This window comes from Myxine glutinosa, chromosome 13 (assembly GCF_964187855.1).
Source record: "Myxine glutinosa chromosome 13, kmMyxGlut1.1, whole genome shotgun sequence".
Lineage (NCBI taxonomy): Eukaryota > Metazoa > Chordata > Myxini > Myxiniformes > Myxinidae > Myxine > Myxine glutinosa.
Window position 1 is genome coordinate 55,264,273 of NC_136273.1, and position 15,721 is coordinate 55,279,993.

General features: G+C 54.4%; 1 protein-coding gene and 1 long non-coding RNA gene across 4 annotated transcripts in view; one reads left to right on the top strand and one right to left on the bottom strand.

Moving 5' to 3' along the window:
- Window positions 1–13,808, bottom strand: part of LOC144888685 (uncharacterized) — a 24,810-nt gene extending 11,002 nt beyond the window's left edge. Inside the window, exon 1 of the long non-coding RNA XR_013621221.1 lies at window positions 13,708–13,808. This is a non-coding gene — a long non-coding RNA (uncharacterized LOC144888685). The remainder of the gene's footprint in view (window positions 1–13,707) is intronic.
- Window positions 13,683–15,721, top strand: part of NEK7 (NIMA related kinase 7) — a 131,150-nt gene continuing 129,111 nt past the window's right edge. Inside the window, exons 1-2 of one of the 3 annotated variants that reach the window (XM_078767521.1) lie at window positions 13,683–13,888; window positions 14,411–14,545. Coding sequence is in view for 1 of the 3 variants with exons in the window: in XM_068105208.2 (XP_067961309.2) it covers window positions 14,191–14,545 (355 nt within the window). In the remaining 2 variants the exon portion in view is untranslated. The other 2 variants (XM_078767522.1, XM_068105208.2) reach the window with 2 other exon arrangements.

Sequence of the window (15,721 nt, forward strand, 5' to 3'; positions counted from 1 at the left end):
TCACATCCCCACCGTCGGGCCACCGGTCTACGCCCGGGCACGCCGCCTCGAGCCGACGAAGCTGGCGGTGGCAAAAGCGGAGTTCGCTACCCTGGAGCGACTCGGCATCGTTCGGCGCTCAGAGAGCGCTTGGGCGTCGCCGCTGCACATCGTGCCGAAGCCCGGCGGGGGATGGCGACCGTGCGGGGACTATCGCCGTCTCAATGACGCCACGACTCCCGACCGCTACCCCGTCCCCCACATTCAGGACTTTTCCGCCCGTTTGGCGGGCAGGTCCTTCTTCTCGAAGGTGGACCTCATACGCGGCTACCATCAGGTCCCCGTCAGGCCGGAGGACGTCCCGAAGACGGCGGTCATCACGCCATTCGGACTCTTCGAGTTCTTGCGCATGCCCTTCGGTCTGAAGAATGCGGCTCAGGCGTTCCAGCGACTGATGGACAGCGTCCTGCGTGACTTGGATTTTGTCTACGTTTACCTGGACGATATCCTCGTCGCCAGCGCGTCCCGCGAAGAGCACCTACGCCACCTCCGCACGCTCTTCGAACGCCTGGGCCAGCATGGCCTGATTGTGAACCCCGCAAAGTGCTGGTTCGGCGCCGCCACAATCGATTTTCTGGGGCACCGTGTCACCAGGCACGGAGCCGTCCCCCTACCGGCCAAGGTGGAGGCGGTGAAGGGGTTTCCGCGCCCCCGCACGATCAGAGGGCTGCAGGAGTTCCTGGGCATGGTGAACTTTTACCATCGGTTCCTGCCCCGTATCGCCCAGCTCCTGCGCCCCCTGCACGAAGCTCTCCGAGGTAAGCCGGGCAAAGGCGACGTTACCTGGACCGAGCAGATGGACACGGCGTTCACGGGCGCGAAGCTCGCCTTGGCTAACGCCACCATGCTCGCGCACCCGGCGCCCGATGCACCGATCGCCCTCACCACCGATGCCTCGGACTACGCGGTGGGCGCAGTGCATGAGCAATGGGTGCGTGGAGCTTGGCAACCGCTGGCGTTCTTTAGCCGGCAGCTTCGCCCGCCCGAACGCCGTTACAGTACCTTCGACCGCGAGTTGCTCGGACTTCACTTGGCGGTCAGGCACTTCCGCCATCTGCTCGAGGGCCGGGCGTTCACTGCCTTCGTCGACCACAAGCCGCTGATCTTTGCGATGGGCAAAGTCACCGAGCCGTGGTCGGCCCGGCAGCAGCGTCACCTCTCGGCCGTGTCCGAGTACACGACGGACATCCAGCACGTCGCGGGGAAGGACAACCCGGTGGCGGATTGCCTTTCCCGGGCCGTCGCCCACGCAGTCCACCTCGGCATCGACTATGCCCGGATGGCAGCGGACCAGGCCGCTGACCCCGACGTCCAGGCCTTGCGGACCGCCGTCACGGGCCTCCGCGTCACCGAGGTGCCGTTTGACGGCGCGGGCGCGGCCCTCTTGTGCGACGTCTCCCTCGGGCGTCCTCGCCCCATCGTGCCCGCGGGCTGGCAGCGCCAGGTGTTTGACGCCATCCACGGCCTGTCCCACCCGGGCGCGAGGGCCTCCCAAAGGCTGATCGCCGACAAGTTCGTCTGGCATGGCCTCCGGAAGGCCGTCCGCGGCTGGGCCAGGACGTGCCTCGCGTGCCAGCGCGCCAAGGTGCACCGGCACACCCAGGCCCCGTTGGCCCCGTTCACGGTGCCGGAACGCCGGTTTGACCACGTCCACGTGGACCTGGTGGGACCTCTGCCCCCCTCGCGGGGTTTCACCTACGTCCTCACCATGGTGGACCGCACCACCCGGTGGCCGGAGGCCGTGCCCTTGGCGTCGACAACGGCGGCCGATGTCGCGCAGGCTTTCATCGCCACCTGGGTCGCCCGGTTCGGCGCCCCCTCAGACATCTCATCCGACCGCGGCCCCCAGTTCACCTCGGAGCTCTGGGGGGCGGTTGCGCAGGGGCTCGGGGTCCGGCTGCACCGAACCACGGCCTACCATCCCCAGGCTAACGGCCTGTGTGAGCGATTTCACCGCTCATTGAAGGCCGCGCTCCGGGCCACCCTCCGCGACGGCGGCTGGGTCGACAGGCTCCCCTGGGTCCTGCTGGGCCTCCGGACGGCGCCCAAGGAGGACCTGCGCGCATCCGCGGCGGAATTGGTCTTCGGGCAACCGCTGCGGGTGCCGGGCGAGTTCCTCCCCGACTCCACGGCACCATGGTCCGCGGCACAGCAGCGCTCCGCTCTACAAGAGACCGCCCAGAGGTTCGCCCCGGTGCCAACGGCATGCCACGGGCACCCACCGACGCACGTCGCCCCGGAGCTTCGCACGGCGGAGTACGTCTTCGTCCGCCACGATGCCCATCGGACACCACTGCGGCCCCCGTATGACGGGCCTTTCCGCGTGCTGGAGACCGGGGCGAAGCACTTCACCCTGGACATCGGCGGTACTCCTGACCGCGTTTCGGTAGACCGCCTCAAGCCGGCCCACCTCGATGTGGACCATCCACCGCCAGTGGCCCGACCCCCACGTCGGGGCCGCCCTCCTGCGGGCGGACCCCCGGCACCGCCCAGCCCCGCCGCCACGCCGCCCCCCGGTCCTGCACCCATCCCAGGGGCAGTCAGGGGCATCCCACCTGGCATCCCTGCACCCCGGACGCCGCCGATCGCCAGGGGGCGCTTCGGCCGGGTCATTCGTCTGCCCCGCAAACTGGCCCTCCAGGTGCGCGGGAATTCTGGGGGGGCGCGTGTGGCGGACACAAAAGCCCACTGGCGTGGTGACATCATTCCGCGCACCAAGTGGGCGGTGGCCACGCACCAGGGGTAGGCGTGGCCTCATGATATACACCGGGCGCCCAGCCCGGGACAGTACAGTGTTACAGTGTAGTCTTACAATAAAGACGTTTATATGTTACCGCTTGTCCGCTTCCTCCTTGCTCACAAGCAGCGCGCGTAACGCCGCGCTTTAAAGGGAAACATATGAAAATCTGTTAACTAAATTGTTACCAAAACATTTCTTCACCAATATGTTTGTAAAGGTGTGTAATAACACGTGTTAAAATGTTGAAGGTCAACTCCCGTGGGAAACCCAGAAAAAAAGCTGTTGAATTCGGGTACCGAAAAATTATTTTCGAGAATTTTTATTTTTTTTAATCGGCCCTTAAGTAACTTATGAGGGGTCAAATAAGGGTTTTTCATGATTCTGAGTTGATTGTTAACATTTATATTTCACCACAGACACTCCTTTGTGGAAAAATAATTTCTAAATATATCTCATTTTCTACTTTGCAGGACATGGAGTCTAGCAATATGGATGAAGACGTTACTCCACCTGTGCTCAATTGCTTCATCTGTGCACGCTCGGATACACCAGCTGAAAGGCTCATACAGGCAACTCCAAAGGGATACTCAACTTTATTGAAACAAGCAGAAACTGTCGAAAATGTTACTGTTGTGGAACGTATGAAGGAGGCTCAAAAGGAAGGAAAACTGAGGTACCACCAGAAGTGTAAAAATGATCTCTACAACAACTTTGTTGCAACCACCAAGAAGTCAGCTCAAGCATCAAAGGCAGAGAAAGAGTCATCAAAGTTGAAGAGAAGACGCACTACTTGTGAGTTCAGTTCATCAACTGGCTGCAGTTCTAGAAGATCACAGTCAGTTGACCTCCTGTATAAGGATGTATGCATTCTTTGCAACCAACCAGCCCAGCTCTACAAAAATAATCCAGCACAAGCTAGAAAGAAATACAGAGTGCCAGATAATTTGACTGCAGATACACTGAAGGCAAGCTTGCTGAAGACAGCACGGAGTCGCGGGGATGACTGGGGCACTGAAGTCACTGGACGCCTGGAAGGGATCAACGACTTGGTAGCAGAAGAAACACTGTACCATTTGCGATGCAAACTTATGTTTGCGAGAGGTGACAGTTTGTCCAAGACTGATGAGGAAGGAAAAAGGAAGAGAGGACAGAGGAGTATTGATGAGGAGCGAGCGGCAGTTTTTATTGAATTCTGCGAATGGTTAGACTCAGAATTAGAGCATGGGGTAATGAACATGGACCAAGTCCATGAAAAGCTGCAGGAGTTTGATCAGTCACCAGAGAAGAGCCTTTCTTATTCAAAGCATTGGCTAAAGATAAAACTTCTAGAGAAATACGAAGACACCTTGTATTTCACAACACAGGAAAGAAGGGCAGATGTACTCTGTCTCAAAGATGGCACCGACAATATTCTGCGAGCGCATCATGCTAATCTTGACCATGGAGATGAGAAGACTCAGATCATAAAGACGGCACTCAAGTTCATATCCAATGATATTGCCTTGATTGATTTAGGTCCAAAGTCATACCCCACCACACACATTATGACTGACATCGATAGTCAGCTGACACTTGTTCCTGCAAGCCTTCAGATGTTCTTGAGACCGATTGTCAAGACAGACGAAAGAGTTGCCGTTTGGGGGCAGAATTTTATTAAGGCCTGTCGACCTCGGTCTGGAGTATTGCCACACCAAATGGGGCTTGCCATACAACTTGATCATAGATTTGGGTCAAAATGGATGCTCAACAAGTTCCACCGGCTGGGATACACTGAGTCTTACACGGAGACACAAAACTACAAATACTGCTTCCTTAATAGTAGGAGTGGAGATGATGTTCCAGATACTTCTGGCACTCTTGACACCATTGTGGAGGAAACCGATGAACAGATCAATGATGAGGTTGCGGTTGATGCTGCGCTTGAGGATCAATCATTGATGACAGCCAAAGTGCCAGCCAGTGAAAGTAAATTGTCAAGTAATGATCAGGTGGTCTTTATGGAGGTTGGGGAAACAAACAATGCAGTCACTCAGTTTGTTGGAGACAATATAGATTTAAACATTGTCTCTATTCACGGAAACACTCCCTTTCACTCAATGGGTTGGATCGAAGTCACCTCTCCGGCACCACCTTTGCCAGATCCACAGACAACAGCAGCTTTCCCCCGGGTGAAGTTGAAGGCACTCGACAAAGCTAAGATCCTGAGAGGAACTGAAGTAAAGATTATTCCATTTACGAACAGGAAACAGATAGGAACGAATGCGATCATGTTTCTCCCCCTCGCTGAGCTTTCCTCCTCCCTGGCTCATGATCAGCCACTCCTCACTCCAGGTGACACACTCTGGGCAGCGGGGTGGGTGATCAAACCAGAGACTCTACCTCCAACAGAGGGTGCAGCTGCACAACATTCACTCCATGCCTACCTGCAGACCCGGGACTGGATCCTTCTACAGAGCATGTCTCTGAACCCCAGTGACTATGGATGGACAATAGGTGTGCATGGGTATGAGCCAGTTCCAACACTGGACCCCACGGCTCCTGAGGAGCTATTGCAGTTCACGAGCTGTAATTGTCATGGAGATTGCAGCAACCGGCGATGCAGCTGCAAGAAGAATGGGGTCATGTGCATCTCGGCCTGTGGAGTCTGTAATGGCATTACATGCAGAAACTGCAGTCATGATGTTGTTGAGTCTGAAGAAGACATAGACAATGACTGTTGAAACTTCTGACATTGTGAATGAGAAATAACTCTTGAGTATTATATATGTATGTGAAATAAAAGCTACTTTGTGTGTAAATGTAAAAGTGAAAATATAAATGTTAACAATCAACTCAGAATCATGAAAAACCCTTATCTGACCCCTCATAAGTTACTTAAGGGCCGATTAAAAAAAAAAAAATTCTCGAAAATAATTTTTCGGTACCCGAATTCAACAGCTTTTTTTCTGGATTTCCCACGGGAGTTGAACTTCAACATTTTAACACATGTTATTACACACCTTTACAAACATATTGGTGAAGAAATTTTTTGGTAACAATTTAGTTAACAGATTTGTGAAATATCTCATAAAATGCCCTTACTATAAGGTGTTTCGAGCAGCTTAATAAGTCCTTCCACGGCATGGGGTTCTAAATACAAAATAAATAACATAAACAATGATAAAATTGAAACAAAGCATATACTAACTAGAACGCCACTCAGTAGAGCGCATACTCCCGCCGTGGGTTTAGTTGGAATAATACGTTTTGTTTAACATCCCCTCTCCCCAAAACAATAAATGAAAAATAAAGTAGGCCCTTACTGTCAGATAATTTATTTTGATATATCTCGGAATTAGAGGAGAAAATCATCATTTAAGAATAAGAATAAAAGCTTAATGCAGTAAAACAGAAAAAAATCTTTCCCAAAAAAATTTCCAAATTTTTTTCCTGGATCCGGAATAATATCCTGAGCTTCACCAAAAACTAATCAATTCTTCCTTATCCCAAGGGCAATCATCCCACCAACTTTCATCCAAATCCGTTCAGAACTTTTCCAGATATCTTGTTCACAAACACACGAACATACGAACATACACAGACGGACGGACACGATCGAATGCGTTACTCCCTGGCGGGAGTAATAGCCGGCGAAGCCGGTGTTGTGAATGAACGCGTACGTATTATGTTGAAAAGCCAGATTTTGCTGGATCCCTTGATAGCCGGCGAAGCCGGTGTTGTGAATGATCGCGTACGTATTATGTTGAAAAGCCAGATTTTGCTGGATCGCTTGAGAATTTCGAAGCTTTGACGCACCAAATCGCTCAATGGAGGCCGCCATCTTGCGGATGCGGAAGTATGCATAACAAATTGCGAAAAAGTTCAATAGGAGTTTATTTCACCCGTCTTTGTTTGATTCGCAATCTCATGCACCTCTAATTTGTAATTAAAATACTTTAAGACCAACCTCGTTCCCCGGGCCCACACGGACCCTGGTTATCTTCAACGAAAATCGTCACCAAACACCGGAACCAATGAGATTCGAGAATTTGAAAAAATATTTCAAAAACCAAATCACTCAATGGAGGCCGCCATCTTCCAGATGCGGAAGTTGCATAAAAAATTGCGAAACTTAGGAGTTTGTTTCACCCGTCTTTGTTTGATTCCCAATCTTATGCACCTCTAATTTGTAATTAAAATACTTTAAGACCAACCTCGTTCCCTGGGCCCACACGGGCTCTGGTTATCTTCAACGAAAATCGTCACCAAACACCACAACCAATGATATTCGAGCGTTTGAAAACATCTTTCAACAAAGCTTATTACCGCGTTTCGGAGGCTGAAAACGGCGTCAAATATTCTAAAATTGACGAAGAATTATTTTTTAGAAATCTCGCGGCAGTAGGGGATAGTTTTTCACGGCCGGAAATATCCGAAGTTGAGACGGAATTCACCGAATTAATCAAGAAGGAAATTTTATCAATTTTAATCTCACCCAGAATGCAAATGGTGTCATTTTGAACTAGGTACGGTACCTACTACACCTACCTACTACCAACTACCTAACCTACTGATGCCATAGTGATGGGTAAAATAGTGGCAAGAGGCTTTGGCTTGGCTCATTGCAGCTTTGCAGTCGGGTACTAGTAAACCTGAAAATCGAGAGCCAGAACCAGAATTATTTATTTGGTCTGGGAAGCCCATGCGAGGTTTCTTCTTCTTCAACATCTGACAACCCTGGGTGAATATGCGATCTTTTAAAAAAAAGTTGGAATTTTGCCAAATCTGTTTTATTCATTTGTTAATATACCTCATCCATTGACAAATCTGGAACTAAGTCTTTATAAGTTCATCAAATACTGACACCGCGAATGACATTCGCTGAGCTAAATGTTGATATCTCTTCTGTGGTAAAAATAAAAAAATTAAAAAACAGTTTTAAAGCATTATACGTATCAAACGATACATTTTATTAAATGGGGAAACCTAATACACACTTTGGTGGTTTTAAATGACAGAATATGTCTTTATTAGAAGGAAAACAAATGAACATTGAAGACGACGCTGCTATAAAAATACACCGCTCTAACGCATAACCACGAGTTTAAACTACATTTTCAACAAATATGAAAACTATTGTCATATCACAATGTTAAATATAGAATATATAGATAATGTTAAAAAAAATGAGCCCGATCTTCCAATGGTAAAAAAATCCTTCAAAAACTTCCTGGATGGGGAATAATATCCTGAGCTTCACCAAAAACTAATCAATTCTTCCTATATCCCAAGGGCAATCATCCCACCAACTTTCATCCAAATCCGTTCAGAACTTTTCCAGATATCTTGTTCACAAACACACGAACACACACACACATGGACACGAGTGAATGCATGAGTAATTACTACGTAATCACGAGTGAGTAATTACTACGAATAATATTAACAACCTTGTGTAGCCTTTCTTGGTGGCTTTACATTATTTGGCTGGAAGAACACAAGAGTCTACACACACACACACACACACACACACACACACACACACACACACACACACACACACACACACACACACACACACACACACACACACACACACACACCTCGTTTGCCAAGAAGGTAGGCCACCACGCGTTGAACAAAACCAAACACTTTATTCTATGCTCGCACGTAAGCACTGGGCGGGCTCGACTTTCGAGCCCGCATATATATCCCGAGGCCACGCCTTGCCCTCGGGCGTGGCCGGTCGGCCGAAAGGCGGGGCATGTATTCCAGTTCAACCCTGAGCCTCATGACTCCTTTGCTCCGGGCGTGGCCCGAGCCTTGCTTCCACGTCCGGTCGCTCGCATCACCCACTGGTGCACGGAATTATGACCCGCTGGCATTGTGTCCACCACACGCGCCCCCCCAGAATTCCCGCGCACCTGAAGGGTGAGCTTGCACGGAGGCCGGATGACCCTGCCGAAACGCCCTCTGGCGATGCGCGCAGGGCTGAGAGGTGGCGCGACGGCGGGGGTGGGGGGTGCCGGGGGTCTGCCCGCCGGGGGACGGCCTCGATGCGGAGGCAGAGCTGCTTGCGGGGGGTGGTCCAGGTCGAGGTGGGCCGGCTTGAGGCGGTCCACAGAGATGCGATCTGGAGTACCGCTGATGTCCATGGTGAAGTGCTTGTCCCCGGTCTCCAGCACGCGGAAGGGCCCGTCGTACGGGGGCCGCAGCAGTGCCCGGTGGGCATCGTGCCGGACAAAAACGTACTCCGCCGTGCGAAGCTCTGGGGCGATGTGTGAGGACGGGCAACCGTGGTGTGCCGTTGGCACCGGGGCGAACCTCCTGGCGGTCTCCTGAAGGGTGGAGCGCTGTTGCATCGCGGACCAAGGTGCCGTGGAGTCGGGGATGAATTCGCCCGGTACCCGCAGCGGTTGTCCGAAGACCAGCTCCGCCGAGGACGTGCGCAGGTCGTCCTTGGGCGCCGTCCTGAGGCCCAACAGAACCCAGGGGAGCCTGTCGGCCTAGCTGCCGTCACGGAGGCTTGCCCGGAGCGCGGCCTTCATCGAGCAATGGAAGCGCTCACACAGGCCGTCGGCCTGGGGGTGGTAGGCCGTGGTGCGGTGCAGCTTGACGCCGAGCCCTTGCGCCACCCCTCCCCAGAGCTCCGAGGTGAACTGGGGGCCGCGGTCGGACGAGATGTCCGAGGGGGCGCCAAACCGGGCAACCCAAGTGGCGATGAAAACTTGCGCGACGTCAGCCGCAGCTGTCGCCGCCAATGGCACGGCCTCCGGCCACTGGGTGGTGCGGTCCACCATGGTGAGGAGGTGGGTGAAACCCCGCGAGGGGGGAAGAGGTCCCACCAAGTCGACGTGTACATGGTCGAACCGACGTTCGGGCACCGTAAACGGGGCCAACGGGGCCTGGTTGTGGCGGTGGACCTTCGCGCGCTGGCATGCGAGGCACGTTCTGGCCCAGTCGCGGACGTTCTTCCGGAGGCCATGCCAGACGAACTTTGACGCGCCAAGCTTCTGGGAGGCCTTCGTGCCCGGGTGGGACAGGCCGTGGATGGCGTAAAAAACCGGGCGCTGCCAGCCAGCGGGCACGATGGGGCGAGGCCGGCCGAGGGAGACGTTGCACAAGAGGGCAGTGCTGGCGACGTCGAACGGTACCTCGGTGACGCAGAGGCCCGTGATGGCAGTCCGAAAGGCCTGGACGTCGGGGTCGGCGGTCTGGTCCGCCGCCATCAAGGCATAGTCGATCCCGAGGTGGACCGCATGTGCGACGGACCGGGAAAGGCAATGCGCCACCGGGTTGTCCTTACCCGCGACGTGTCGGATGTCCGTTGTGTATTCGGACACGGCAGAGAGGTGATGCTGCTGCCGGGCCGACCACGGCTCGGCGACCTTGGTCATTGCGAAAACAAGGGGCTTGTGATCGACGAAGGCCGTGAACGGGCGGCCCTCGAGAAGATGGCGGAAGTGTCGGACCGCCAGGTGGAGCCCGAGAAGCTCGCGGTTGAAGGTGCTGTACCGGCGTTCGTGCGGGCGGAGCTGCCAGCTAAAAAACGCCAGCGGCTGCCAAGCACCATTCACCCACTGTTCATGCACCGTGCCCACCGCGTAGTCCGACGCGTCGGTGGTGAGGGCGATTGGTGCATCGGGCGTCGGGTGCGCCAGCATGGTGGCGTTGGCCAAGGCCAGCTTTGCGCCCGCAAATGCCGCGTCCATCTGCTCCGTCCAGGCGATATCACCTTTGCCCGGCTTCCCCCGGAGGGCCTCGTGCAGGGGGCGCAGGAGCTGGGCGACGCGGGGCACGAAGCGGTGATAAAAATTCACCATGCCCAGGAATTCCTGGAGCCCCTTGATCGTGCGGGGGTACGGGAAACTCCTGACCGCCTCCACCTTGGCGGGTAAAGGGATGGCCCCGTGCCTGGTGATGCGGTGCCCCAGGAAGTCGATGGCGGTGATGCCGAACCGGCACTTCGCGGGGTTGATTATCAGGCCATGCTGGCCCAGGCGTTCGAAGAGCATGCGGAGATGGAGCAGGTGCTCCTCCCGGGATGCGCTTGCGACTAGGATGTCGTCCAGGTAGACGTAGACGAAGGACAAGTCGCGCAAGACGCTGTCCATGAGCCGCTGGAATGCCTGGGCCGCATTTTTCAACCCAAAAGGCATCCGCAAGAACTCGAAGAGGCCGAAAGGTGTTATAACGGCCGTCTTCGGTATGTCTTCCGATTTTACGGGACCTGGTGATAGCCCCGGATGAGCTCCACCTTGGAAAAAATGGTCGTTTTCGCCAACCGGGTGGAAAAGTCCTGAATGTGCGGGACCGGGTAGCGGTCGGGGGTGGTGGCATCGTTGAGCCGGTGGTAGTCACCGCACGGCCGCCATCCGCCGCTGGGCTTGGGAACAATGTGCAGCGGTGAGGCCCATGCACTGTTGGAGCGCCGGATGATGCCCAGCCGCTCCAGCATGGCGAATCCCGCTTTCGCAACGGCGAGCTTCGTTGGGTCGAGGCGGCGCGCTCGGGCGTAGACTGGTGGTCCGACGCTGGGAATATGGTGTTCTACCCCGTGTTTCACGGCCACCGCTGAAAAGGTGGGCCGCGTGAGGGCCGGGAAACTGGCGAGGAGGCGGGTGAACTCGTCCGCTGCCGGAAGCGTGCAGACCAACCTCGCCGGGACCGAACCGCTCAGCAAGCCGCTTGGCGAGCCACCCAGGGAGCTGCTCAACGAACTGCTCAGCGCGCAAGCAAGCGAGCTGAAGGTTTCAGCTTGGACAAGGCGTCTGTGCCTCACGTTCACCAGCAGCCCATGCGCACAGAGAAAGTCCGCTCCGAGTGGGCCCATGGGGACACTTGCGGTAACGAATGACCACTCAAAGCGCTGCCACCCGAACCGCAGCGAGAGACAACGCTTTCCGAACGTGTGGATGGGCGTGCCATTGGCGGCAAGCAAAGTGGGGCCCCGGCCCTCAGCTTGCTTGTCGGACGCGGAGGCAGAGAGGACGCTCACCTGCGCTCCCGTGTCGCACAGGAAGCGACGACCCGAGGAGGTGTCTTTTATGAACAGAAGGCGGCCGTATGGCCGACGCTCATGGCAGGAAGCGAGCGCCGGCCTGGCCGTTTCCCGACCTGCCAAAAGTACAAGGCAGGCGGCAGGACCTGGCCTTGTGGCCGCACCTGGTATGGAACTGGCACCAGGTCTGGCCCGGTGGTGGTTGTCGCGCCGGTCGTGACGACGGTGGTGGGCAGGGCGTGGCGGCGGCCACGCGTGGATCCGCCAAACCTATGCTGTGTTCGGGAGGATCCGAACGCCATGCTACGTGGCGATCCGAACCACTCGCGCCGTGCGCGGCGCCGGGATCCACGACGGCCGTGCTATATGCCGGCCATGCGTCGTGGGCTGCGAAAAACTTGTCCGCCTCTCTGGCCAGGGCGCGTGGTTCCGTAATGGTCGAACCGGCGAGCGCGAGCCGCACCTGTACAGGTAGCTGGCGGAGGAAGAGCGCACGGAAGAGGAAAGCCGCGTGGCCGTCGCCGAGCAGGGACAGCATGTAATCCATGCGGGCGGACGGTCGTGTGTCGCCGAGTACGGGAAGGTCCAAAAGACGGTCCGCGCGGTCGGCCTCTGTGAGGCCAAACGTGTCGAGGAGAAGCCGCTTGAGTGCCGCGTACTTGCTCTCGTCCGGCGGGTGCAGGAGGAAGGACACGACTCGAGCGGCCGTGCCGGATCCGAGGGCAGCGACCACGTAAAAGTACCTCGTGTCGTCCGCCGTGACACCCCGGAGCTGGAATTGGGCCTCGGCCTGTAGAAACCAGGCGTCGGCTTGCGCTTCCCAGAACTCCGGGAGCTTGATCGCCACAGCGTTGATGGCCATGGCGCGTTCGGGGAACAGCAGCGGCTGAACCAGTGGGGGTCACCAGTGTGGGGTGCTGGGCACACACACGTTAAAGAAAGGTAGGCCACAACGCTTTGGGTTAACTTGAGCTCTTTATTCTTTGCTCACTCGTCAGCACTGCCGTGCTCGGGGCTGCGAGCCCGCGTGTATATCCGGAGGCCACGCCTCACCTGGGGCGTGGCCGACACCCACTGGTGCTCGGAATTATGTCACTGCGCCAGCGAGTCATCGTGTCCGCCACACTATCCAGATCAAGCGTTATACTTGTCAAATTATGGCGTCATAATGAAGGCACCGATGACATCATCATTAACATATCTTATTCCTCATGGGGAGTACTTGACAATGAGCCTTGATTTAATTATTTGAATGGAGCGGTTCCGTCGATATAGGGGTGTGACGTTTTTTCTAAGATGGCGTCCGAACCACGTGACTTATGACGTCATGATTATGAATTAAAAAATTATACAGGCGGAGGCGCTCCTATGGTAAAATTTCGTGTCAATCGGACCAACGGTTGCTGAGAAAAGGAATTTTAAAAATGCAGATACGTACATACGTATCCGAATGTCTAACCCTGGTTTTTGCTCCGCGAGCGCAGCAGGGTAACTACAACTGGAGGCAATCCGGGGTTCGGTGACGATCCTGAAGAGAGCCCTTGGAACAAAACTCTGAAAAAGTTGAACAGCTTGGTCCATGAACCGTGATCCCTTACCGAAGAGGTGGACACACACACACACAAACAAACAAACACACACACAAACACACACACACAAACACACACAAACAAACAAACACAAACACACAAACAAACACAAACACACAAACAAACACAAACAAACACACACACACACACACACACATATATATACACACACACACACACACACACAAACACACACAAACAAACAAATACATACAAACACACACACACAGAAACAAACAAATACACACACAAACAAACACACATACAAACACATACACACACACACACACACACACACACACACACACACACACACACACACACACACACACACACACACACACGGTAATCCGGCGTACCACTAGCTCGAGCACTATCTCTGGCTGGCCATGAAAGCATGACGTGGCCGCTGCGAAGCGAGACACGCCATGTCAGTGTAATCCGCGTGGTGATTTCGCTCAAGCTGTTGGTCAGGTGGCATGGCGAATTCGTGCACCTTGGACGGAAGATGTTCCAGTCCATTTTCTCCATTTTATTAATGTGCGTGCTGCTTATTTATTTATTTCTGAACTCAATTTATGGTTTAAAATAGTCAATTTTCAAAAAGGATTTAAACTCGTTTCCGAATAACCCCCCTCCTCGCCCTCCTCCTGCTCTCCTCGTCCTCCTCGCCCTCCTCCCGTCCCGCTCTCCTGTTTTACTGCTCTTTGTACGACAGTGATGAAAATGGCGATAATTTTGGACGGACTCCTTGTGGTCTTTTATCGCCCTTAAACATATTTTATGTCCCTCTCATAATATCCTTGTAATTCTAATTGTCTGTACCTGCCCCACCTAGTAGTATGAATTTTTTTTTTTTGGCTTTCCTCTTCTCGAATTCCTTTTCCTCTGACTTCCTGAGTGACAAACTGTCTGTCGCCATTCCTCTCCGTGTCTCATTCTTATTATCCCTTATTCATTCGCCTCATCCTGTTTCCTTCAACGTTTGCACTCTGACCTCTGTTTATTTAATTTACTTTCGCCTCGCTCTCTGTTGCTCTTCCTCTTCCGGCTTGTTTCCAGACTTTTCGGTCAACATTAGGGAATCTTCACGGAGTTCTCCATCTGCCCCTGGATCGAGCAAACTCCGCGGAGTCCGAGACAAGGCCCGGGATTGTGAGGGAATCTTCGAGGCCCAAACCCTGTTGACAGCCGCAGGTTAGTCCGGGTCGTGTGAGCCTCGGGCCCTCGGTGCGTGTCCGCGCGTTGTACGCAACTAGAACCTGTGTACAAGTGTATTGCTATTGAGACATGTAATAGGGGGATCGACCGACCGTGGACGTGGTCGTCGCCTGCGTCGCTGCGTTATCCTTCCCATCGCTGTCCACGTCTTCGTGAGAGTTCGCTTTACCTGTGCGATTCCTCGCATTTCGTTATTTGTTACGTTTTCTTCGTTTATCCGTCGTGGTTTAAATCAGAGAGAAAAAAAAAATGGGCGCCTGATTCGGCTACTAACCTTGGATGGGATGCAAGAGGAATATCGATGATTTGGTTTAACTTAAGCAGTCGGTACACGAAGAGCACACGACGGAGTAGAAACGTCTTCGCAAAGTGCTAGTGTATACACAGGTAACTAGAACGGTACTCGGTGGAGCACATACCTCCTCCAGGTGAACAGTTTACGTTTTGTATCTCATTGATAGATCGGATCTGGATTCGGACCTGAACCAAAATCTAATCGACTTGTTAATTGTTTTTGTCACCGAACCAACTCGTCCCATCAAGTTTTGTCATAACTCGAGCACAACATTTTTAAATATCGCACTCACAGACAGACATAGAGAGACAGGGAGAGAGACAGACAGACAGGGAGAGAGACAGACAAACGGGGAGACAGATAAGCTGGGACATGGAGACAGACCAGCAGGGAGACGGAGACAGACCGGCAGGGAGACGGAGACAGACCGGCAGGGAGACGGAGACAGACCGGCAGGGAGACGGAGACAGACCGGCAGGGAGACGGAGACAGACCGGCAGGGAGACGGAGACAGACCGGCAGGGAGACGGAGACAGACCGGCAGGGAGACGGAGACAGACCGGCAGGGAGACGGAGACAGACCGGCAGGGAGACGGAGACAGACCGGCAGGGAGACGGAGACAGACCGGCAGGGAGACGGAGACAGACCGGCAGGGAGACGGAGACAGACCGGCAGGGAGACGGAGACAGACCGGCAGGGAGACGGAGACAGACCGGCAGGGAGACGGAGACAGACCGGCAGGGAGACGGAGACAGACCGGCAGGGAGACGGAGACAGACCGGCAGGGAGACGGAGACAGACCGGCAGGGAGACGGAGACAGACCGGCAGGGAGACGGAGACAGACCGGCAGGGAGA